General features: G+C 39.2%; 1 protein-coding gene across 4 annotated transcripts in view; it reads right to left on the bottom strand.

Annotated features, from left to right (window-relative positions):
- Positions 1-26,618, bottom strand: part of LOC133641460 (ephrin type-A receptor 6-like) — a 212,922-nt gene that overhangs the window by 165,990 nt on the left and 20,314 nt on the right. For 3 of the 4 annotated variants that reach the window (XM_062035201.1, XM_062035204.1, XM_062035209.1), the window contains exon 2: positions 1,628-1,692. The exons of the other annotated variant lie outside the window; for it this stretch is intronic. In XM_062035201.1, coding sequence (XP_061891185.1) covers positions 1,628-1,692 — 65 coding nt within the window. The remainder of the gene's footprint in view (positions 1-1,627; positions 1,693-26,618) is intronic. 4 annotated transcript variants of the gene reach the window in all.

Raw genomic sequence — 26,618 nt, 5'->3', positions numbered from 1 at the left:
GATGGATGGATGGACGTTTAAAACAAAACTATTATTATTAATTAGTAAGTATACATTTTTTGAGCCTTTTTAGAGAAAATCATATCATTGTAGTAAATTATGCAAATTACTCGATGATGTCATGGTGACCACGCCCATAGCCACGCCCCCACCGCCACAGGTATCTTGGCAGTTTATGGGAAACACTGGGACATCTCTATTGTGAAGCATGTTTAGCTATTCCTTGTCCTCCAGTGATAACGATACATGTAAGAAACTTACTTTATTTGTCGCCTGGAGGCGAGGATTAGTGATTTAGAAGTAGCTAAAACACTGCCGACTGCGGATTGACTTTAGCCGCTAGCTAGCTAGCCATGGCTTAAAGCATTTATCGGACATCTCTCGTGAATAATGTAAACTCACTACACCGGTATGTTTTAGCAATTTTAGCGAGTTTACTGACAGATATAAGTAAGAACTAGGGATGTCCGATAATGGCTTTTTGCAGATATCCGATATTCCGATATTGTCCAACTCTTAATTACCGATACCGATATCAACCGATACCGATACATACAGTTGTGGAATCAACACATTATTATGCCTAATTTGGACAACCAGGTATGGTGAAAATAAGGTCCTTTTTAAAAAAAAATAATAAAATAAGATAAATAAATTAAAAACATTTTCTTAAATAAAAAAGAAAGTAAAACAATATAAAAACAGATACATAGAAACTAGTAATTAATGAAAATTAGTAAAATTAACTGTTAAAGGTTAGTACTATTAGTGGACCAGCAGCACACACAATCATGTGTGCTTACGGACTGTATCCCTTGCAGACTGTATTGATATGTATTGATATATAATGTAGGAACCAGAATATTAATAACAGAAAGAAACAACCCTTTTGTGGGAATGAGTGTAAATGGGGGAGTGATGTTTTTTGGGTTGGTGCACTAATTGTAAGTGTATCTTGTGTTATTTATGTTGATTTAATAAAAAATAAACATTTTTTATATTTTTATTGTATTTTTTTATTTATTTCTTGTGCGGCCCGGTACCAATTGATCCACGGACCGGTACAGGGCCGCGGCCCGGTGGTTGGGGACCACTGCTTTAAAATGTAATATCTGGAATTATCGCTATAATTTTTTTTTTTGTTTGTTTTTGTTTTTTTTATTAGATCAACATAAAAAACACAAGATACACTTACAATTAGTGCACCAACCCAAAAAACCTCCCTCCCCCATTTACACTCATTCACACTCATTCACACAAAAGGGTTGTTTCTTTCTGTTATTAATATTTCTGGTTCCTACATTATATATCAATACAGATCAATACAGTCTGCAAGGGATACAGTCCGTAAGCACACATGATTGTATTTTTTTATGACAAAAAAATAAATAAAATAAAATAAAATGTGGAAGGTAGAGCGCACCAAAATCTGGAGGAGAAGAAATAGAGGAATAATAATAAATAGATGAATTTTGGTGTGGAAAACCATGTGTGAATGCTTTGGAGAATTCACATAATAATGATATGACATTTTTACATGGTTACATCCTTAATTATGTAGGTCATGTTCACTTCACTTTTAAATGTAAACTTCACTCCCAAATAAGACAACGCTAACATCGCTCACCCCGTTGACAGGGTAGGTCTTCCAGTCCAGTTCTCCCAGCACCGCCGTGGTGTCCAAAAGAATCACTGAGGAGAGCAAAGTCATGCAAAATGAGAGGTTAGGAGAGTGAAGAGCACAAGCATGGCAGGAGAGCGGCAAAAAAAAGGGAGTGCAAAAAAAGAGGTAGGGCTCGGAAATGAAAGAGAAGAGAAATGGAAACGGCAAAATGGGAAAAGGACAGACAATACTCATCAAGCTGTCAGTGAGCAGAGGCAGTCGTGACGCCCTTAACAGATTCAACCGCGTGTAAAATAACAGCTCTTTAGAAGGCCCAGGATCCCACGGCTCTAATACACACCTGACCACCGTCTTGAGGAGAAGTAGACTTCTATAGAGGTCAGGAGGAGTGTTCCACATGAATTCATAAAATAGGAAATGCATACTAGAAATATACCCAAAGGAGGTTTTTATTTTTCATACGTCTAATCCAGGGGTGTCCAAACTACAGCCCTACTCCCTAAGAGCTGCTCGCCGAAGCCTTCAATTTAACCTGCATAATGATGATGGTTGATTTTTTTTTGTATGGAGTGAGAGGAGAAAGTCAAAATGAAGAAATTGTGGATAAAAGAGGAAAAATCGCCTCCACAGTATGGCAGTTTTTGGGATGTTTAACATTTGACCGTAGTCAGACCAATGTGGTCTATAAATTATGCAAGACCGGTAATACCACACCACCTTGGCCGCACTCATCCTTTAGAGCAGTGGTCCCCAACCTTTTTGTAGCTGGGGACCGGTCAACGTTTGAAAATTTGTCCCACGGACCGGGGGTGGGGGGGGGGAATTATTTTTATTTTTTTTCCCATAAAGAAATACAATCATGTGTGCTTACGGACTGTATCCCTGCAGACTGTATTGATCTACACCACCGTTCAAAAGTTTGAGGTCACATTGAAATGTCCTTATTTTTGAAGGAAAAGCACTGTACTTTTCAATGAAAATAACTTTAAACTAGTCTTATACTAGGGACGGTATAGCTCGGTTGGTAGAGCGGCCGTGCCAGCAACTTGAGGGTTGCAGGTTCGATCCCCGCTTCCGCCATCCTAGTCACTGCCGTTGTGTCCTTGGGCAAGACACTTTACCCACCTGCTCCCAGTGCCACCCACACTGGTTTAAATGTAACTTAGATATTGGGTTTCACAATGTAAAGCGCTTTGAGTCACTTGAGAAAAAGCGCTATATAAATGTAATTCACTTCAACTTTAAAGAAATACACTCTATACATTGCTAATGTGGTAAATGACTATTCTAGCTGCAAATGTCTGGTTTTTAGTGGAATATCTACATAGGTGTATAGAGGGCCATTTCCAGCAACTATCACTCCAGTGTTCTAATGGTACAATGCCAGGTTCGGTCTTGTGAACGCAAGATCCTTGACAAACAAAACTTTTATCCTGAAAGATTTCTTCACTTCCCGCGGACTGGACTTCCTCTGTGTGACGGAAACATGGCTGAGAGCCGGTGAGTCCGCCCCCTCTTAATGAACTTCTGCCTCCGGAGTGTTCCTACTTTAATTCTCCGCGGTCGTCCGGCCGAAAAGGAGGAGGATTAGCAGTCGTTTTTAAAAATGACTTTAAATGCCGTCAGATCCGCGTGCAATCCTCCTTTTCAAGCTTCGAACTGTGCGTGTTTGAACTGGGTCTTTCTTATGTCGTCCTGTGTGATGTCGTCTACCGACCACCCAAGTACCACAAAGACTTTATAACTGACTTTTCTGAATTTCTGGCTGAAATCCTGCCCAAATATGATCGTGTCCTTATTGTGGGTGATTTTAATATTCACACCTGCTGTCCAGACGAGTCACTTCCCAGGAGCTTCCTTTTAACTTCGTACAATCTGTATGTGGTTCCACACGTGAACGCGGGCATACACTCGATTTAGTGCTCTCGTATGGTTTGTGTGTTTTTAATTTGGACATTTGCGACGCTGTGTTCTCTGATCATATCCCGATCCTGTTTGATATTCCCACTCAGTGTCGGGTTAAATTGTGCGCTCCTCCTCAACGCTCTCGCATGTTTAATTCTTCGTCTCCTTGCGCTGTTCTCCTCAATTTTTTCGACTCTTTGTGAGGATAATTCTGCAGCCTCTGTATGTTTGAATACTGAAGAGTTGGTTTCTGGGTTCAACTCTATTTGTTTACAAACACCGGACACGATCGCTCCTTTCAAGTGCCGCCGCTCTAAAGCCACGCCTCAGCCCTGGTTGAATGACGTCACTCGGGCTGCCAGGCGCAAGTGTAGAATGGCAGAGAGAAAATGGAAAAAAGACAGGCTGCATGTGTCCTTTGCCATTTTTAAAGAAAGCCTGTTTTCCTTTCAGATGACTGTAAAGGCAGAGATGAATATATATCTATCTCAGATTATATCTTCTAACTATAACAACCCCAGACTTCTGTTTAAAACTATTAACACTGTCATTGATGCTCCCAAATCTGTTGGTTTTGATGCTTCTTTTGAATTCTGTGAAAATTGTCTCCATTTTTTCACTGACAAAATTGTGTCAACTAGAGCCAGTTTATCTCAGCCTTCATATGACCCTTCTGTTCCACTGAATTTCTCTTCTGTTTTCCATCAGTTAGAGCCGGTGTCCTTTTCTTTTTTAAATGACACAGTTAGTCATATGAAGCCCTCTGGTTCTCCTGCAGACTCCCTCCCACCTCGCCTGTTTAAGGAAGTACTTGCTACTATTGGATCAAGTGTCCTTAACATTATCAATAGTAGCCTCTCTTCTGGAATAGTTCCAGTAGAGTTTAAACATGCAGTGGTACGACCTCTACTTAAAAAACCAAGCCTCGACCCCTCTATCCTCTCTAACCTTAGACCTATCTCTAATCTTCCATACATTTCTAAAATATTAGAGAAGGTTGTCTACAGTCAATTGTTGCCCTTCTTAGAGGATAATGGTATCACTGAGTTGTTCCAGTCCGGTTTTAAAGCCCTCCACAGCACAGAGTCAGCGCTTTTAAAAGTTTTTAACGATATCCTCCAGTCAACTGATTCTGGTAAATATGTTGTCCTGGTGCTTTTAGATCTGTCTGCTGCTTTCGACACCGTCGACCACGCCACCTTAATCACTCGTCTTGAGAACTGTGTGGGCATTAAGGGCGCCGCCCTCAACTGGTTCCGGTCGTTTTGTGTAAAAATAGACAGTTTTATGTCTTTCACAGCTCCTTTACCACATGGGGTTCCCCAGGGCTCAATCCTTGCCCCAATCTTATTTGCGCTTTACCTTCTCCCCCTTGGTTCTATTTTTAGGAAGTACGATATTGCATTTCATTTTTATGCCAATGATTGCCAGATTTATTTTCCCATGGCACAAAATAACACGGTTCAACGTCTTATTGACTGCCTGCACGACATCAAAGCCTGGCTTTCAGCTAACTTCCTGAGCCTAAATGAAGACAAAACAGAAGTTATGTTGTTCGGTCCAAGTCGCTCCCCCTCCCTCAACGTTGACCTCGGCACTCTGACCCCGTATCTCAGCGACTGTGTCACAAACCTGGGGGTAAAGTTCGACTCAGATTTTAAATTCGAAAAACAAATCAGCAGCGTCGTACAAAAAAGATTTTATTAATTACGCCAAATAGCGAAAGTGAAACCGCTTCTATCAGGACATGATCTCGAGAAATTAATCCACGCCTTTATCTCGACTCGTTTAGACTACTGCAATGCCCTGTATGTAGGCATTAGCCAGGCCTCCCTTGCCCGCCTGCAGCTCGTGCAGAACTCTGCTGCTCGTCTGCTAACACAGACCCGCAGACGTGAGCACTTCACCCCTATATTAGCGTCCCTTCACTGGCTCCCTGTGCGTTACAGAATCAATTTTAAACTCCTTTTATTTGTTTTTAAATGTCTAAACAACCTCGCGCCAACATATCTCTCCGACTTCCTTCAGCCTTACTGCCCCACCCGATCCCTAAGATCAGCCGATCAGCTGCTACTGACGGTCCCGGACACAAGGCTGAAGCTTAGAGGTGACAGAGCTTTCGCCGCTGCTGCTCCCAAGCTCTGGAACGACCTACCTCTTAGTGTTAGACAAGCCTCCTCTCTTCCTGTTTTTAAATCTCTCTTAAAAACATACTTTTATTCCATGGCTTTTAACACTGAGTGATACCCATCCTGCAATGGCGCCCCATAATACACCTGCTGTGAACCTGTTTTTATGTTTTATTTATTTTATTTATTTATTTATTTATTTATTTTTTATCGTGTTCTGTTTGTGTTGTGTTGTGTTGTGTTTGCTCGGTTCTCGTATTATTTTTAATCTGCCCATTGTACAGCACTTTGGCTACCCCTGTGGTAAATTTTAAATGTGCTTTATAAATAAAGTTGATTTGATTTGATTTGATTTGAATGTGTTTGCTCATTGGCTCAGAAGGCTAATTGATGATTAGAAAACCCTTGTGCAATCATGTTCACACATCTGAAAACAGTTTAGCTCGTTACAGAAGCTACAAAACTGACCTTCCTTTGAGCAGACTGAGTTTCTGGAGCATCACATTTGTGGGGTCAATTAAACGCTCAAAATGGCCAGAAAAAGAGAACTTTCATCTGAAACTCGACAGTCTATTCTTGTTCTTAAAAATGAAGGCTATTCCACAAAATTGTTTGGGTGACCCCAAACTTTTGAACGGTAGTGTATATTGATATATAATGTATATATTGTGTTTTTTATGTTGATTTAATTTAAAAAATATATTGGCCCGGGCCCAGTACCGGTCCGGTACTGGGCCGGTATATATATATATATATATATATATATATATATATATATATATATATATATATATATATATATATATATACCCAACCACTGGCCCGGGCCAGTGGTTGGGGACCACTGCTTTAGAGCACAGCTGTAAAACTTCACGGCACGAAACCTGCAGAAAATAGTTCTTCCTCGTTTTCTCTGGTAATATTTTCACTGTTTTCTTACACTTTCTTAAGTACCGTATTTTTCGCACTATAAGGCGCACTTAAAATCATTTGTTTTCCTCAAAACTTGACAGTGCGCCTTATAACCCGGTGCGCCTAATGTACGGAATAATTCTGGATTTGCTTACCGACCTCGAGGCAATTTTATTTGGTACATGGTGTAATGATAAGTGTGACCAGTAGATGGCAGTCAAACATAAGATACACGTGTAGACTGCACTATGACGGCAATATGACTCAAGTAAACAACACCAACATGTTATATGTTCCATTGAAAATATAGAACATTACACACAGCGCTCAAAAATCTATCAAAATGCTTTAGTACAACTTTGGTAAGCTATGAAGCCGCACCGCTTGATGTGCATCAACATACATAGGAGTATTATTATGCTGTGTGTATAAGGTAAGACATATCTGCCGTTTTGTTTCGCAATATTATGCAAAAGCAACTTTTCTTATCTTCTGGTACCTGCTGATCTGTATTTGGGATCTGCATAAGTCCTGAAAACTTGCGCGTGTCCGCCTTTGTAGTCCGTGAAGCTTCTCACCGTAGTCGAGGAAGCTTCTTCTTTTTCTCTATCTTCTTGTTATGGGACATTCATCCTCCGCTGTTGCCATTTCTAATATAAAGTAGTGTAAAGTTCTTACTTATATCTGTCGGTAAACTCGCCATGAAAGCTCTAAAACATACCGGTGTGGTGAGTTTACATTATTCACCCAAGGAACTTTAGTTATTAGAGAGTTCCGTTCGGACGGTTTTTCACGGGACACATTTCCGGCCTTGTTGTTGTTTCCGGATGAGGAGATGCTGCTCCGTTATTGATTGAAGTAAAGTCTGAATGTCATTAAAACAGTTAGATCCATCTTTTGACACTTCTTCCACTCTCGTCCTTGCACGCTACACCGCTACAACAAAGATGACGGGGAGAAGACGCTGCCGAAGGTGAGCCACGTAAATAAGACCGTCCACAAAACGGCGCATCCTGAAGTGGCTGTCAGAAGATGGTCTGTAAAACATCATCTACCGTATTTCCTTGAATAGCCGCCGGGGCGCTAATTAATTTAAAACCTCTTCTCACTCCTGCGTTTACCAAAAGCATGCGGGATTGGCAAGCATGCGCTAATTATTTTAAAACCTCTTCTCACTGCGGCGCTTACCTTATCATGAAAATCACATTTAATAAAAAAAACGTTATTATGGTCTTACCTTTAGGTATAAATGAGTCCATGCGCAGCTCCTATAGAAGTCTTCCTTATCTTTCTTCAGTTTTAAAAGTCTCTCTGTCTCGATGGAGATCTTCCTTTAAGTATTACCTCCTGCTTCGATTGAAAGTCCAGTTTAGAAAACCGTTTTATTTTAGATATGTAATCCTCCATGGTAAAAGTGCAAGCAAACAATGGCTGCTCACTCTTGCTGCTTGTTGTCTTCTTCTGCAGCACCGGTCTTCTGCAGTACCAGCAGTCGCAAGAAGGATCACTAGCGCCCTCTACCACCAGGAGGCGGAAGTCATTTAATGACTCATATTTGACCCGGCGGAAGTGCCAAGCATGCGCTAATTATTTTGCGAAACGAGTTTGACCCGGCTGTAATTCTAGGCAGGCGAATACTATATTCCCGGCGGCAATTCAAGGAAATACGGTATGCATCTAAAATAAAAATAATATGACCCCTTTACTGCGCCCTATACTCCGGTGCGCCTTATATATGAAAAAAGATCAAAAATAGACCATTCATCTGCAGTGCGCCTTATGGTGCGCCCTATGGTCCGGAAAATACGGTATTTCTTGTCCCCTGGCCTGGAAAACATTGGCACTGTCCGATCAGGACTCTCTTCATGACCTAATGAAGTCAAACTTTCGAACAATGATTAGCTAACTCAGCATTAAAAAACGATTAATTACCAAAACAACAATGGCGTCGCAACTGTTTTTTTTCCCGGCGTGGGTTTCTCGGCACAATGAAATCAAAGCGCAGTAGTGTTCCTGAAAATGTAATGCTCTATGCCTTCCGCCGCAGTCTGCGGCACAGAAGATAGGAGTCTGCAGAAAGGCATCACTTTGTGTCAAAGCGAGACGCAGCAGAATCCGCTCTGCTAAAAATAAATGTGTTCACGGCAATATGTAATGTATAGAGCCACTCTGGCCTGCGTTTGCAAGTTTTACACACTTTTCCTAAACCAGTTTTTGTGTTTAAACTGTAGTGCATTTCTACAATCTAACCTTCCAAAGCAGTTTGGGATGATTGTGGCTCCAACATTTCTGCGCTTAAATGTGACAATCATTATTTGAAGCAACTTACTGCAAATGAGAACCGTTCACTGCCTCTCAGGTCATTGCTACAAATGAACATCCATAGACGTGCTGCAAATTAAGCTTGTATCGCAATTACCTGGAAGTCTTCCACTTGGCAACCAAATGATGTAAGATGCCAAAGTGTTGATTATTTTTATTATTACTAATACAATATGTATTATCATTATTGTGCCTTGCAATTGACTGACTACCAGTCCAGGAAGTCAGCTATGTGACTCTAATAAGGACCTGCGAGAAGCCTCATTGCAAATATTAAATGTCTGCTATGACCTTCATCCAGGTCCGGTGGCCATGGATGAAGTGCTGGCTGTCCAGAGTCGGGACCCGGGGTGGACCGCTCGCCTGTGCATCGGTTGGGGACATCTCTGCGCTGCTGACCCGTCTCTGCTAGGGATGGTCTCCTGCTGGCCCCACCATGGACTGGACTCTCACTAATATGTTGGATCCACTATGGACTGGACTTTCACAATATTATGCTAGACCAGACCTGGGCAAATTAAGGCCGGACATTCCCCAAATATTTTTTTTAGATCTTTAAGATCGAAATTGTAGCTGCCATTATGATGTGCAGTCATGTTTTCTAATGACCATAAGTCTTCAACTATACCAGGGGTCGGCAACCCGCGGCTCCGGAGCCGCATGCGGCTCCTTGACCACTCTGATGCGGCTCAGCTACATACATGCCGACCCCCCCGATTTTCCCAGGAGACTTATGGATCTCAGTGTCTCTCATAGATTACTCCCAGGGAAAAAATAATCCTATTTACACTCTAATTACTAAATAAAGGGCGTGCCCTAATTGCACTGCAGTAATTGTCCTCTATAGCATACAGCGTGCCAGTCCAGCCGCATGTTGCATGTTGTTATTACTTGCACACACAGGAGACAGCAAAGCATACTTACTCATCAGCCACACAGCTTACACTGACGGTAGCCGTATCAAACAACTTTAACATTGTTACGTTACAAATATGCGCCACACTGTGAACCCACACCAAAAAAGAATGAAAAACACATTTCTGGAGAACATCCCACCGTAACACAACATAAACACAACACAACCATTACCCAGAATCCCATGCAGCCCTAACTCTTCCGGTCTACATTATACACCCCCGCTGCCACCAAATCCCCCCACACATCAACCCCCCCCCCCCCTCTCCGTGCGTTGGTTGAGCGGAAGAGTTAGGGCTGCATGGGATTCTGGGTATTGGTACCGTCAGTGTAAGATGTGTGGCTGCTGAGGTAGTACGCCTTGCTGTCACTTACGTGAGCAAGCTGAAATTGCATTCTACGTGTGGTCGAGCAGGTACACTGTTAGGGCAGGCTGTAGAGGGCGCCAAATGCAGTGTCATCACGCTCTGATATTCGGGAGTCTCCCGGGAAAAATGAGAGGGTTGGCAAGTATGACGCTATCAAGCGCCATTCATTCAAAACTCGCGGGCTGCACTAACATCAAATTTCCACATTAAAGTTTGTGCCGGTGCGTGTGTCGGAGACCCCTGGTTAACATAGCACAAAGCATTTAAGCTTTGTATGCGGTGTTTTTCATTTTAAATTTAAAACATTTTTTTGTGGCTCCCATTACTTTCTTTAATTTGTGAAACTTGCCAAAATGGCTCTTTAAGTGGTAAAGGTTGCCGACCCCTGAACTATACAAAGTATTTCAATGGTTGGAATCTGCGCTTTGGGATGATATACCAGTTACAATGGTAATCTAATTAGTTACTATGGTCATCTAATTAGTTACTATGGTAATCTACGTCACAGCAGCTCCGACGAGGCACCAAGCAGTGTGGGCGGGAAGCGTTTCCACAGACGCGGAAGGAGATTGTCACAACAAAGTTCTAAAGCTTCGTGAAGTATCAGATATTTCAGATTGTCGGTGGGTTTATTTTGTACCCTTCGCGTTCATATTTCACTGTTTGTTTCATTTGTGTTGCGTTTCACTTGATTGTAAAATATGTCGATCGAAAGGGGGTGTGACGTTTATATTTTGTCAATATTCAGTGTTTTATCGTTCATAGAAAAATGTAAAATTCCATTACGTTTTTTAAGGCGGTCTGGCATAACGTTTTTAGCATTCAATCAGACATTATTGTGAGGTTTTGTATTAGAGTTCCTAAAAATAGATATACCGGCCCCCAGACACATTTTTTTCTCTAAATAAACAATGATTGATTGATTGATATGTTTGTGTGGGTTTGTGCCTTAACATTTTTTTAAAGTAATTCTAAAATTGTTTGACTCCCTTTGTCAAGATCTCTCCAAATGTGTCCCGAATGTTTGTGCTAATAATAATAAAACGTTGTAGTGAAATGACTGCCAAAGTGTTTTTTTTACTCACGTCCAACCATTTGCAAATGAAATAAATATTTTCTTCAATTAAAAAAAACATTCGCAATAACAAAAACAATTTTCAGCAAGTAAGGAAAATGATTACCACCTTGGAAAACAATTTTCTGTAAGTAAAATAACTATCTAAGAGTAAAAAAAATATATTTTCTTCAATTAAAAAAAACGAGTCGCTAGTATGAGCACGGTGAGACAGGGGTTAGTGCATGTGCCTCACAATACAAAGGTGTGTGAATGTGAGTGTGAATGTTGTCTGTCTATCTGTGTTGGCCCTGTGATGAGGTGGCAACTTGTCCAGGGTATACACCGCCTTCCGCCCGAATGCAGCTGAGATAGGCTCCAGCACCCCCAGCTACCCCGAAAGGGACAAGTCGTAGAAGATGGATGGATGGGAGGGATTCGCTGGTATAAAAACAATTTTCAGAAAGTAAAAGATGTTATTTCCACCTAGGAAAAAACATTTTTGTAGATATAAAAAATTATTTGTAAGGAAAAAAAAAGAATTATTCAATAAAAATTTTTTTTTGCAATGCAATGATGAAAAATAATTTGAGCAAGCAATAAAAATGATTCCCACCTTGGAAAACAATTTTCTGTAAGTAAAATAATGATTTACGAGTAAAAAAAAAAAATTTTTTTCCAATTAAAAAAACGATTTGCCTGTATAAAAACAATTTTCAGAAAGTTAAAGATATGATTCTTACCTAGGAAAACAATTTTGTGTAAGTAAAAAAACAATTTGTAAGGAAAAAAACAATTATTCAATAAAAAAAACATTCGCAATGATGAAAACAATTTTCAGCAAGTCGGACAAACGATTCTCACCTTAGAAAACAATTTTCTGTAAGTAAAATAATGATTTACGAGTAAAAAATGTAATATTTTCTTCAATTAAAAAAAAAGGTTCGCAAGTATAAAAATAATTTTCTAAAAGTAAAAAAAAAAGTGATTCCCATTTAGGAAAACAATTTTTTGTAAGTAAAAAAGTTATTTGTAAAGAAAAAAAAAAAAAAAGTTTCCATAAAAAAAACATTTGCAATTATAAAAACAATTTTCAGCAAGAAAAACGATTCCCACCTTGGAAAACAATTTTCTGTAAGTAAAATAATGATTTATGAGTAAAAAAAAAGTATTTACTTCAATTTGAAAAAACAATTCGCAAGTATAAAAACAATTTTCAGGAGGTAAAAAAAACGATTATCACCTAGGAAAACATTTTCTGTAAGTAAAATAATGATTTGCGAGCAATAAAAACACATTTCTTCAATTAAAAAAAACGATTTACAAGGATAAAAACAATTTTCAGCAGTTAAAAAAACCTCTTCCATCCTTGGAAAACATTTTCTGTAGGTAAAACAAAAAGATTTGTCAGCAAAAAATACAATTTTCTTCAATTAAAAAAAAGATTTGCAAGTATGAAAACAATTTTCAGCAATTTAAAAAAAAACTATTCCTACCGAGGAAAACAATTTTCTGTAAGTAAAAAAATGATTTGCCAGTAAAAAAATAATAATAATTTTCTTCAATAAAAAATAAAAGAATTCATAAGTATAAAAACCATTTTCAGCAATTAAAAAAAATATTCCCACCTTTGAAAACAATTTTCTGTAAGTAAAAAAATATTTGCGAGTAAACAAACCTATTTTCTTCAATTAAGAGAAAAACGATTCCATGTCAAGTTCAACTTTTCGCAGTAATATTCCACGCTGAGCGATCCACACACTTGCACTCGGGGCACCCGTAATTCGCATTCCACAACGACAGGTGGTGTTGCTGAGTCAGGGCTATTGTTATTTGCGTATGGTGCCGTCCGCCAAAAATAAAAAAGAAGAAGAAGCCAGGTGGGGAGTCTAATGGCAGACAGAAGAGAGGGGAAACAAGCTCAACCTGTAAGTTTCTTCTTCTTCGTTGTTATTTTTGGCGGACGGCACTATGCGCAAATAACAGTAGAGCTGGCGGCTTTAAATTTACTCAGCAGCACCACCTGTCGTTGTAGAGTGCAAATTACGGGTGCTCTGAGTGCAAGTGTGTGGATTGCACAGGGTGAACACAAAGTTTACCTTCAACAAAATAGTTGTATACTTGTGAATTGTTTTGTTCAAGGTAATTGGGTATCGATATCGTGCCCATAGCAAATAGTGCTAAATTCCAATTCCCATTATACTGTATTATATTCTCAGTAGTAAAAGTGTGTATCTCCACATCCGTAAAGAGGTGTATTCCAATTATTGAAATTATTAAAAACATGTTTTATCTGTTACAGACCTCACATATAAAGATTTTTAAAAATTGGGCATTGAACAGTTTTGATCTTTATGTTTGTGGTGTGCTACGATATGAATATCAACACAGCACAGCACACACACGACTTTAGTCCTCCAAGCCCAAAATCTTGCGTAAACAAACATGATGTAGGAACACTGAACAAGAAGATACATAGTTACCATAGCAACGACCGGGAAAAACTGGCAATATTGAAGAGGAACCAAAGATGAGGGAAGAATGGCGGTTTAATGACTTATGTTATATAAATACGTATATACATATATATGTACAGTATATACATATATACATACATACAGTATATATACATATACATATATACAGACATATATACATATACATATATACAGACATATATACATATACATACAGTGTTTCCCATAAACTGCCAAGATACCTGTGGTGGTGGGGGCGTGGCTATGGGCATGGTCACCATGACATCATCGATTAATTTGCATAATATACTACAATGATATGATTTTCTCTAAAAAGGCTCAAAAAATGTATACTTACTAATTAATAATAACAGTTTTGTTTTAAACATCCATCCATCCATCCATCCATCCATTTTACAATATAATTACAACACTTTATGTACATATTTACATACAGATTTGAACAATAAGTTATTCACTGAAATATATTTATTAATTGTGGTTCTTACAAAAAATATATCTTATAAAAATATAAAAGCTAAAATGTCTCTTAAAGCTCTGCCCCTTTAATTAGTGCATACTAAATAATTTAACTTTAGCCTACTACTACCACCATATTATTTACCAGCAACATAAAGTGAAACAGAGGCAGAGGTGTCCTGCCACAGTCAGTAACAAATAAACAGAAAACAGTAGTGGCGGTAGATAGACACAAAGCTTCATCAAACATCTGATCCACTGAACAAAGAGCTCCAAAAATCTTGATCCTACACTTCTCGTTTGTAAAGTAAATCTGAACAGCCTATATGGGGATCTACATCAACTATATGATTTGCCTGAGAAGCTTGACAGGACACACAAAAAAAAATTAAAAAATAAAAAATAAAAAAAACTTTTTTTTTTTTTTGTGGCGGCCTTAATTCTTTCGTGGCGGGCCGCCACAAATAAATGAATGTGTGGGAAACACTGACATATATACATACACACATACATATATACATATACAGTACAGGCCAAAAGTTTGGACACACCTTCTCATTTCAATGTGTTTTCTTCATTTTCATGACTGTTTACCTTGTAGATTGTCACTGAAGGCATCAAAACTATGAATGAACACATGTGGAGTTATGTACATAACAAAAAAAAGTGAAATTAACTGAAAACATGTGGATTGGATCACTTCTCGTAGGTAAGAGACCCTAATTGGAACTTCGGAAGGCAAAAGTGATAGCCCTATCCTTGAGAAGAGACTACATGTCTAGCTTAACGCCAACATTTAAGTTATGACTTAAAGCAGTTGTTTTCCAGACACTCCCCATGTGTTCATTCATAGTTTTGATGCCGTCAGTGACAATCTACAATGTAAATAGTCATGAAAACAAAGAAAACGCATCGAATGAGAGGGTGTGTCCAAACTTTTGGCCTGTACTGTATACATACACATATATACATACATACTGTATATATACAAATATATATATGTGTGTATATTATTATATACATATGTATATTTTATATGTATTATATGTATGGTTGGTATGGTATAAAATACCCTACAATAGAGCCAAATAAAGTAGTACCATGCAGTAATAGCCCAATCGTCAACCAAACACTTAGCGTCCGTGTTTCCAGAGTGCCACTGAACGCACCACGCTGCTATGGTAAGGCGAGACCAGTGATTCTCAAACTGTCTAACATGGGCTCCATCTACTGGTACACCAAAGAATCACTTGATTAAGGTACAGTGTTTTATTTTTGAACATTATTACTGTTCAAACTCTGTGTAATGTTACAGTGGCCAAAATGATTAAATATGCTTGTTCATTAACATTTCGGCCCTGTTTTTGATGAATACTTTGACCCGCTACGCTACTGTTTTTTAATGTTGGTCATTATGGTGTAGTACTTGAAGAGTCAAGTGATTTCTGAGTTGGAACTTGGTGGAAAAAAGTTTGCGAAACACTGGTCTAGACATACAATCAAGGGTAATAATGCCTTGTCCTCCATAGTTTGCTAGAGAGGCTGGTGCTGCACTGTCACCTCGACGACAGCGACAGAAAAAAGTGCTGCTTGCGATCCGCCACTTTCAATGTAATCGTATTCCGTGCTGATGTAACGCGAGGAGTCACCACAGTGTGACCTGTTGTGCCACAAAGCTGCGGTCGCGCATGCGTGTGATTGCATCGGTTGGTGCAAACAAAGTCAGCACACAATCTGTCGTTCCTAAATACCTCACAAGTAAAAGCCTTTTGATAAAGACAGTGAGAAACTATTCAATTCCAGACAGAAGGAAAAGTTTTCGCCTCCTCTTTGCTGCCACTCATCACCATCAAGAGTCTTCAATAAATGTAAAGGTGATGATAAATGTTTTATTTGTCCATTTAATTTGTCATTTATTTGACTTTTTGCATCATTGTCTGTGTACAAAACTAATTATTCTCTATAAAAAAGTGTTTTGTGTTAATATTTTGAGTGTCCGGAACAAATTATTTGAATTTACATTATCTGCCAGAGGAAAAATAGTTTCCGTTTTCAAACATTTTCAAATTTAACTAATCGTGTGTAGCAGATTAATCACAAAAAACAAAAGGTACCACTGTACTAAATGCAAAATACTATTTACATTATAAATGAGTACCGTTCACATTTGAAATGATACTGCACTGTACTGTTGTATCTTGTTTTATGTGACATTTCTGAGACTCAATGACAGTTGCAAGTCCAAGACGTTAGATGGCAGTGGTGTATAGTTTATTGTGTGCGAGTCAGTTCAGTCTTTTGATGCGCCCTAAAAAGTGTTAATACTGTAAGTATTGTACTTGTTGCACACCAACTGAAAACAATTTTCAGCAAGTAAGAAAAACGATTCCCACGTTGGAAACAAACAATTTTCTGTAGGTAAAAAAATGATTTGCGAGAAAAAAAATGTTTTTCTTATATTAGGAAAAACGATTCGCAAATGCAAAAACAATTTTCAGCAGGTAAAAAAAAACAATTCCCACAGAGGAAAAAAAAATTCTGTAAGTAAAAAGTTTGTGAGTAAAAAAAAACACATTTCTTGAATTAAAGTATGAAAATAACTTTCAGCAAGTAAGGAAAACAATTCCCACATAGTAAAACAATTTTTTGTAAGTAAAAAAATAATAATTTGTGATGTTATGAATTTTTCTATTAAATGTTTTAAGTGTTCCTTGTACCGTATTTTTTGGACTGTAAGGCGCACTTAAAATCCTTTCATTTACTCAAAACGACAGTGCGCCTTATAGCCCGGTGCCCCTAATGTACGGAACAATCTTGGTTGTGCGTACCGACCTCGAAGCTATTTTATTTGGTACATGGTGAAATGATAAGTGTGACCAGTAGATGGCAGTCACACATAACAGATACGTGGAGACTGCAATACGATGGCAGTCACATATAAGAGATACGTGTAAACTGCAATATGACTCAAGTAAACAACATCTGTATTTGGGATCTGCATAAGTCCTGAAAATTTGTGCGCGTCCGCCTTTGTAGTCGATAAGCTCCTTCTTCTTTTACTCTATCTTCTTATTATGGGACATTCATCCTTCGCTGTTACCATTTCTAATATAAAGTAGTGTAAAGTTCTTACTTATATCTGTCAGTAAACTCGCCATGAAAGCACTAAAACATACCGGTTTAGTGAATTTACATAATTCACCCAAGGAACTTTAGTTATTAAAGAGTTCCGGTAAGGCGGTTTTTCACGGGACACATTTACGGCGTTGTTGTTCCCGGATGAGGAGATGTTGCTCCGTTATTGATTGAAGTAAAGTCAGAATGTCATTAATACAGTTATATCCATCTATTGACACTTCTCCCGTTCTTGAACGCCAAACCGCTACGACAAAGATGACGGGGAGAAGACTCCGACTTAAACAAGTTGAAAAACTTATTCGGGTGTTACCATTTAGTGGTCAATTGTACGGAATATGTACTGTACTGTGCAATCTACTAATAAAAGTTTCAATCAATCAATCAAAAGACGCTGTCGAAGGTGAGCCACGTAAATAAGACCGCCCACAAAACGGCGCATCCGGAAGCGACTGCCAGAAAGCGGCTTGAAGATGATCTGTAAAATATCATCTATGCAACATTTTGACCAAAGAACCACCATTACATGTTATGTAGACCACAAGGAAGTCTTTTACATTTAAAAAAAATATAATATGACCCCTTTAATGCGCCCGGTGCGCCTTTTGTATGACAATAGACCTGACTAGACCCGCTCATCAGCAGTGCTCATTATAATCCGGTGCACCCTATGGTCCGGAAAATACGGTAAGTGTAACCTCAAAAAGCACACGATTTCAACAACATTTAGAACACTATTTTTGATGTTTTACTCGTTTTATACCGACTTAAAAGTAGACACTAAATGGCAGTAAACGTTAGGGGTGTTACGGTACACAAAAATTTCGGTTCTGTACGTATCTCGGTTTAGAGGTTGCGGTTCGGTTCATTTTCGGTACAGTAAGAAAACAACAAAATATAAATTTTGGGGTTATTTATTTACCAAATTTGCAAAATCTTCCTCCAAAAATGTTTTCCTTACTGGAATATTTGATGTGAAGTAATCGGAACCTTGGATAGGTCAATAATTCATAATAACATTGATTTTGATTCAATATCATGTTTTGAGCAATGACAGTTTGAAAGAAAAAAAACCAGCTTTGTTTTATTAGTCAACATTGCAACTTTTTCTAAATTACATTTCACCTTTAAGCTTTTTTATTTCACTTTTGTTATGTTTTTGTTTATTTTAATAGTATTTTTAGAATGTGCCGTGGGCCTTTAAAACATTAGCTGTGGGCCGCAAATGGCCTCCGGGGCACGCTTTTGACAACCCTGCTATAGATAATAAAAAATTAAATCTGATAAATCTATGGATAAAAAGCAGAGCCTGGCGACGCATGCGCGTTTATCATAACTCTCTCTCTCTCTCTCTCTCTCTCTGTCTCTGCCCCTCCCTCACCAATGCTGCTGCGCGCACAATTTGTTTTGTTTTTAACCCCTTCTTAACCCTGAACGTACATTGAAAATACATGCAACCCTAACTCAAATGCCGGACATTTGAGGCATTTAAGAAACTCCGCCCGGACAGCTCCGCAAAGGAGGACATGTCTGGTGAAAAGACGACGAATGGTCAGTCTATCGTAGCCCGTTAGCTGCTAGCATGCCGTGTGTTGTATTGTTTACACAACGTGTGTTACGCTACTTAATATGTCCATGTGGAAATTCGTTCGGTACACCTCCGAACCGAACCGAAACCCCCGTACCGAAACGGTTCAATACAAATACACGTACCGTTAGTAAACGCACAAAATTAGAGCTTATTGTCAAATAACTAATATCAAAGAACTAATAACAGTTATAATCAACTATAATTAGAGAAAGGAACACCACCAAAGGCTTCCTTTTTCGCATGAACTGCAGCAAACTCAAGAAGGGACTGTACTATTGAAGTAGTCACATTTTCGGGTTTTTGTTGTAGTTCTTTGGGAGCAGACAACAGTTGGCCCAAAACCATTAGCTATCAGCTGTTCAATCAGAAAATTAGCGTAATTAAGTCGTGGTTAGGCCTTGACAAAAATCTGCATTCTATTGAAACACCTATGATCCACATTTGCAATGCATTGTCAACAACAACAACAAAAAAAACCCAAGAGGTGCTCAGGGCCCACTGCATACCCCGCGCTCCCTTCTATTATTATTTCTTCATAATACGTGAGTACATACACCAGTAAACTCAAGCTCTCTGCACTCCGGTCACGGCTCAGGTTTGAAGAGAGCCATTACCTGATGGAGTCCTGTGAGCCGATTTGATATGACGGATGTGCAATTTCCTATGTCTCGACACCGACCGCTAATTCCAATTTCTATCAATAAGGCAAGTCCCACTTCAGTGGTGGACATCATAGACGCGGAGAGTCGCACTTTTAAGATGACCTGCCACTCCAGCGTCACGGCTGGCTTTGCCGTACGCGGACTGACGCCGTGTTTGAGCAGAGCTAATAAACCCGGCTCATGAAGCGGTTAGTCAGTATTCAGAGAAACCCTCCCAGCACTGATCTGCTTGGTAAATAAAAGCCGTAGTAGTGTTTTTAAATTAAAATTATGGAAGAAACCGTGATCTATAGCTGCTCTTTGATAAACTCACAGGTTGACTGGCGCTAGCGAGCTAGCTAGGCCTGGGCCATCACATGGACAAAGATAAGACCTTCTGGAGGAAAGTTCTCTGCTCAGATGAAACAAAAATTTAGCTGTTTGGCCACAATACCCAGCAATATGTTTGGAGGAGAAAAGGTGTGGCCTTTGTTCCCAGGAACACCATACCTACCGTCAAGCATGGTGGTGGTAGTATTATGCTCTGGGCCTGTTTTGCTGCCAATGGAACTGGTGTTTTACAAAGAGTAAATAGTACAATGAAAAAGGAGGATTACCTCCAAATTCTTCAGGGCAGCCTAAAATCATCAGCCCGGAGGTTGGGTCTTGGCCGCAATTGGGTGTTCCAACAGGACAATGGCCCCAAACACACATCAAAAGTGGTAAAGGAATGGCTAAATCAGCCTAAATTAAGGTTTTAGAATGGCCTCAGGAACACTTCAGAAAACCACTGTCAGTAACTACAGTTCGTCGCTATATCTGTAAGTGCAAGTTAAAACTCTACTATGCAAAGCGAAAGCCGTTTATCAACAACACCCAGAACGGCGCCGGCTTCCTAAGATGGATTGATGCAAAGTGGAAACGTGTTCTGTGGTCTGACGAGTCCACATTTCAAATAGTTTTTGGAAACTGTGGATGTTGTGTCCTCCGGAACAAAGAGGAAAAGAACCATCCGGATTGTTCTAGGCGCAAAGTTGAAAAGCCAGCATCTGTGATGGTATGGGGGTGTATTAGTGCCCAAGGCATGGGTAACTTACACATCTGTGAAGGCACCATTAATGCTGAAAGGTACATACAGGTTTTGGAGCAACAATGGTGCCATCCAAGCAACGTTATCAAGGACGCCCCTGCTTATTTCAGCAAGACAATGCCAAGCCACGTGTTACAACAGCGTGGCTTCATAGTAAAAAGAGTGCGGGTACTAGACTGGCCTGCCTGTAGTCCAGACCTGTCTCCCATTGAAAATTTGTGGCGCTTTATGAAGCTTAAAATACCACAACTGTTGAACAACTTAAGCCAGGGGTGTCAAACTCATTTTAGATGGGGGGCCACATGGAGAAAAATCTACTCCCAAATGGGCCGAACTGGTAAAATCACGGCACAATGACTTAAAAATATAGACAACTTCAGGTTGTTTTATTTGTTTAAAAATAGAACAAGTACATTCTGAAAATGTACAAATCATAATGTTGTTGGGTTTTTTTTTACACTTACATGTTGTGGTTAATAGTATTCTATCTTTATTTGTCGTTATTTATATTTTCTGAATAAATTATGTGATAATGTTCATCAGTCAACTCACTGGTGTTGATTTTCAATCTATCAAGATAAAAAAATAATATCAAAATCAAATTAAAGCATGTTATTTATGTAGTTTGATCATTTTCCTCGACTGATGTACTAACATCATGTGGTTTATTTTGTACATATGTAGCATCATCTACAAAGATACAAAGAATTGCTATTGTGACATCCAGTGGACACATTTAGAACAGCTGTTTCTTTCATTAAAACGTTTCAGGTTACATTTTATACTTGGCAAACTCATCCCGCGGGCCGATAAAACCTGTCCGCGGGCCTGATCCGGCCCTCGGGCCGTACGTTTGACACCCCTGACTTAAGCTGTACATCAAGCAAGAATGGGAAAGAATTCCACCTGAAAAGCTTCAAAAATTGGTCTCCTCAGTTCCCAAACGTTTACTGAGTGTTGTTAAAAGGAAAGGCCATGTAACACAGTGGTAAAAATGCCCCTGTGTCAACTTTTTTGCAATGTGTTGCTGCCATTAAATTCTAAGTTAATGATTATTTGCAAAAACAAAATACGTTTATCAGTTCAAACATAAAATATATTGTCTTTGCAGTCTATTCAATTGAATATAAATTGAAAAGAATTTGCAAATCATTGTATTCTGTTATTTATTTTCACTGGTTTTGCTGATTTGTAGTTTCCTTAAAAAATACGCATTGCGGCTATAAAGTGTGTTTTATCTAATCACTTGATTAATGGAACAAAACAATCAATAGATTGCTCGATTACTAAGATAAACAATGGCTGCGGCTCTATTTAACACACACATTGTGGAAAACACTCTCTGACAATGTCGTACTGTCCAGGCCGTGCTGCGTGGTTTCACTACATTAGGAACAGTATGGCTGCTATAATAACTTCATGGGCTTACCCTAAAAGTAATAACAATTTAATAGCATCATTTGCGACTTGTTTTGCGCTTCTGAGAAAACCGCATCCTTCACACCGATGGAACTTTGCTCATTTGCCTTGGAGAACAAAGAACACGGAAAAAGAGCAGCAGAAAACAACAATGGACAAAAGTTGCCCACGCTTCCAGGTCCGCTTTCATTCCCCGGAGGATGATCAGCAGAGTGGAACGAGAAGAACGCTGCACCAATGTTGCAAATATTTGTTCTTTTACTTTCGGAGAGAGTTGGCGGGAGGAACATCTCCTCTGCCCATGTTCAAGGCGGAGAAGATCAATGCAATTAAGATGGTAACACTCTCCCAATTCATGCACCTCCTCCAATCAATTACATCCTTTTATACTGCGATGACCCCATTCTTTGGGAGCTATCAGTCAATTAAAACGGCAGCGGGAGGATTTGGGCGCCCTAAATACTGCGAGGGTGTGGAGCGGTCTGTCTCCATTACGCACGGTGAGAAACACTCGCTGATAATGATCATTGAACTCTGGAATGGAACAGACCTGCTGTTTAAAGGACACCCCTAACTACGTGGTTCAATAACCAATCTGGAATAGACTGCATTCGATCCAATATGGTACTGTTGAACAATCGTGGTGTTATTATCCGGCATTTCTCTTCTGAACAACACGACAATTACTGCACAACAATCACATTTTGGTAGGGGTGTAACAGTACACAAAAATTTCGGTTCGGTACGTACCTCGGTTTAGAGGTCACGGTTCGGTTCATTTACAGTAAGAAAACAACAAGATATAAATGTTTTGGTTATTTATTTACCATATTTGTAAACAATGGCTTTATCCTTTTAACATTGGGAACACTATAATAATTCTGCCCACGTTAATCAACATTAAAATGCCTCAAGTTGTTAATGAGATTAAATAAAATGACCAAACTTTTCTTCTACATACACTACCGTTCAAAAGTTTGGGGTCACCCAAACAATTTTGTGGAATAGCCTTCATTTCTAAGAACAAGAATAGACTGTCGAGTTTCAGATGAAAGTTCTCTTTTTCTGGCCATTTTGAGCGTTCAATTGACCCCACAAATGTGATGCTCCAGAAACTCAACCTGCTCAAAGGAAGGTCAGTTTTGTAGCTTCTGTAACAAGCTAATCTGTTTTCAGATGTGTGAACATGATTGCACAAGGGTTTTCTAATCATCAATTAGCCTTCTGAGCCAATGAGCAAACACATTGTACCATTAGAACACTGGAGTGATAGTTGCTGGAAATGGGCCTCTATACACCTATGTAGATATTGCACCAAAAACCAGACATTTGCAGCTAGAATAGTCATTTACCACATTAGCAATGTATAGAGTGTATTTCTTTAAAGTTAAGACTAGTTTAAAGTTATCTTCATTGAAAAGTACAGTGCTTTTCCTTCAAAAATAAGGACATTTCAATGTGACCCCAAACTTTTGAACGGTAGTTGTATAAAAAGTGCAACATTTAACAGTTTCAAGTCAACTCATCATGCTTAATTTATTACAGCATTTGGGAATCCTGTAGTTGATTTTTAATATGTAAATGTTATATTTCTATCACCATGTGATAGCAGGGACCCTGCCATTCAAAACTAGGCTGCTGCATTACTAATGATTAATGTAACTATAGCTGAAAAAATGGTACAATAGCAATAGGAGAGACTATTCATCCCTGAACACCATGGAGTTCATGTAGGCTTAATGATGCAGTTACATTATTATATCAACTATCAGAGACAGAAACTCTTCATTTAACATAATGTCCTTTTTTGCTGCTTCAACACAGCTCAATCAACACAGAAAAAGGTCAAGTGAAATAACAGACTGTCCGTAATACACATGCACGCACGCACACACACACACACACCGCAAAATGAGCTAACGTTACGCTAGAAGCCAATTAGCCTTCACCTCAAGCCAGGACTGCAAGCGAGCTGAGCTGCCTTTTATATTTCTTGAAGGTCAACGGGCTCATAGTGATGTTACTAGTAGTTGACTGGGAGGTGTTTATTATAATTTGGGGAGAGTCCGCTGCCTGATGCTTACCTGCTAAACGCTAAGCACTGACTACATGCGCTCTGAATACGCACTGCTGATTGGCTGTTACCGCTCTGTTTGTAACCAATCAGATGGTTGTGTGGGTGGGACAATGCTGGGTGCTGACTGACAGACACAGAGGCAGAAGGAAGCAGAGGGGGCTACATAATATGTTCGTGTGGAAACTCGTTCAGTACACCTCCGAACCGAACCGACACCCCCGTACCGAAACGGTTCAATACAAATACACGTACCGTTAAACCCCTACATTTTGGGCAACACAAAGAGTTTCTGACCCTCTCCTTAAGAACTTTACAGTGTCAAAATAAACCATTTTTATATTCAATATTACATTTATAATGACTTGAAGTGAAACTTCCCCTTTTTTTGGACTGTTGCCCAAGACAAAAACACATTCCGTATTTTCCGGAACATAGGGCTCACCGGATTATAAGGCACACTGCCGATGAATGGTCAATTTTCGATCTTTTTTCATATATAAGGCGCGCCGGATTATAGTGCGCATTAAAGGAGTCATATCCTTTTGCAGATACTAGTATTGGTGACAGTGCAGTGGTTAGCGCCTGTGTCTCACAGTGAGAAGGTCCTGGGTTTGATTCCTGGGCTAGGGTTTTTTCTGTGTACACTGCAAAAACTGAAATCTAAGTAAGATTAAATATCTCAAATAAGGGTTGTATTTGCTTATTTTCTGTCTGATAAGATCATTCTTCTCACTAAGCAGATTTTATGTTAGTGTTTTACTTGTTTTAAGGGTTTTGGTCCTAAATTATCTAGATATTACAGCTTGTAGCTGAGATTTTATGACCTATATTGAGTAAAACATGCTTGAAACGAGAATATCAACTGTTGCAAAGCTGTGTCATCAACACTCACAAGTATAAAACTATTTTTTTAAAGTAATAATTTCTTGCTTCAAGCATGAAAAAAAAAATCATGATGCCGAGCGCATATCATTACGTCCAGATAATGGCACTAGCATTTACTTAATTTAAGAATATTTTCCAACATATTGAGCAGGTCTCATTTTTTTTCTACCAAGAAAAGTGCACCTGTTATTAGTGAGAATATACTTATTTTAAGGTATTTTGGGGTTCATTGAGGTCAGCTAATTTTACTTGTTTTGGAAAGTCTTGACAAGCCGAATTTTCCTGTTCTATTGGCAGATAATTTTGCTTAATTAAAATAAAATACCCCTCATTTTTGTATTTTTTTTCCTTGTTTTTGAACACTAACTTTTTGCAGTGTAAAGTTTGCATGTTCGCCCCCTGACTGTGTGGGTTCTCTCCGGGTCCTCCCACCTTCACTAAAGTCGGCCCTATTTTGTTTTTACGGTAAATTCCTGGCAAACACAGCTGCCAGTATTTTACCGTAAATTCTATAGGTTTACAATAATAACAAATGTTTTCATAGTACCGTATTTTCCGGACCATAGGTCTATTTTTTATCTTTTTTCATTTATAAAGTGCACCAGATTATAGGGCGCATCAAAGGGGTCATATTTAGGGTTTTTTTTCTAAATGGAAATCACTTCCTCGTGGTCTACATACATTTTTAGACCAGTTGATCTGCCGTTTCATTTCTTTTCTCCTCTGCCCCCCTCTCCCTTGTGGAGGGGGGCCACAGGTCCGGTAGCCATGGATGAAGTGCTGGCTGTTCAGAGTCGGGACCCGGGGTGGACCGCTCGCCTGTGCATCGGTTGGGGACATCTCTGCGCTGCTGACCCCTCTCCGCTGGGGATGGTCTCCTGCTGGCCCCACTATGGACTGGACTCTCACTATTATGTTAGATCCATTATGGACTGGACTTTCACAATATTATGCTAGACCCACTCGACGTCCATTGCATCCGGTCTCCCCTAGAGGGAGGGCGGGGGGGGGTCACCCACATCTGCGGTCCTCTCCAAGGTTTCTCATAGTCATTCACATTGACATCCCACTGGGTTTTGAGTTTTTCCTTGCCCTTTTGTGAGCTCTAAACCGAAGATGTCGTTGTGGCTTGTGCAGCCCTTTGAGACACTTGTGATTTAGGGCTATATGAATAAACATTGATTGATTGATTGATTGATAACATGTAATGGTGGTTCTTTGGTCAAAATGTTGCATCGATTATGTTTTACAGAACATCTTCAAGCCGCTTTCTGACAGTCACTTTTGTGGGCGGTCTTATTTATAATTTATGAATGATAAATGACACAATATGTTACTGCATATGTCGGCAGACAAATTAGGAGCCTTTGTTTGCTTACCTACTACTAAAAGACAAGTTGTCTAGTATGTTCACTAATTTATTTAAGGACACAATTGTTCTTCGATTGCAATAAGAAACATATGTTTAATGTATCCTAAAAATGTTTGTTGAAAAAAAGCCAACAATGCCATTTTTTTGTGGTCCCCTTTATTTAGAAAAGTGTCGGAAAGTATCAAAATACATTTTGGTATCGAGACAACCCTACCCTGGACA

The sequence above is a fragment of the Entelurus aequoreus genome, linkage group LG02 (genome assembly GCF_033978785.1).
Source record: "Entelurus aequoreus isolate RoL-2023_Sb linkage group LG02, RoL_Eaeq_v1.1, whole genome shotgun sequence".
Classification (NCBI taxonomy): Eukaryota; Metazoa; Chordata; class Actinopteri; order Syngnathiformes; family Syngnathidae; genus Entelurus; species Entelurus aequoreus.
Note: the sequence above shows the minus strand (reverse complement) of the source record. Positions and strands in the feature narration are given on the sequence as shown.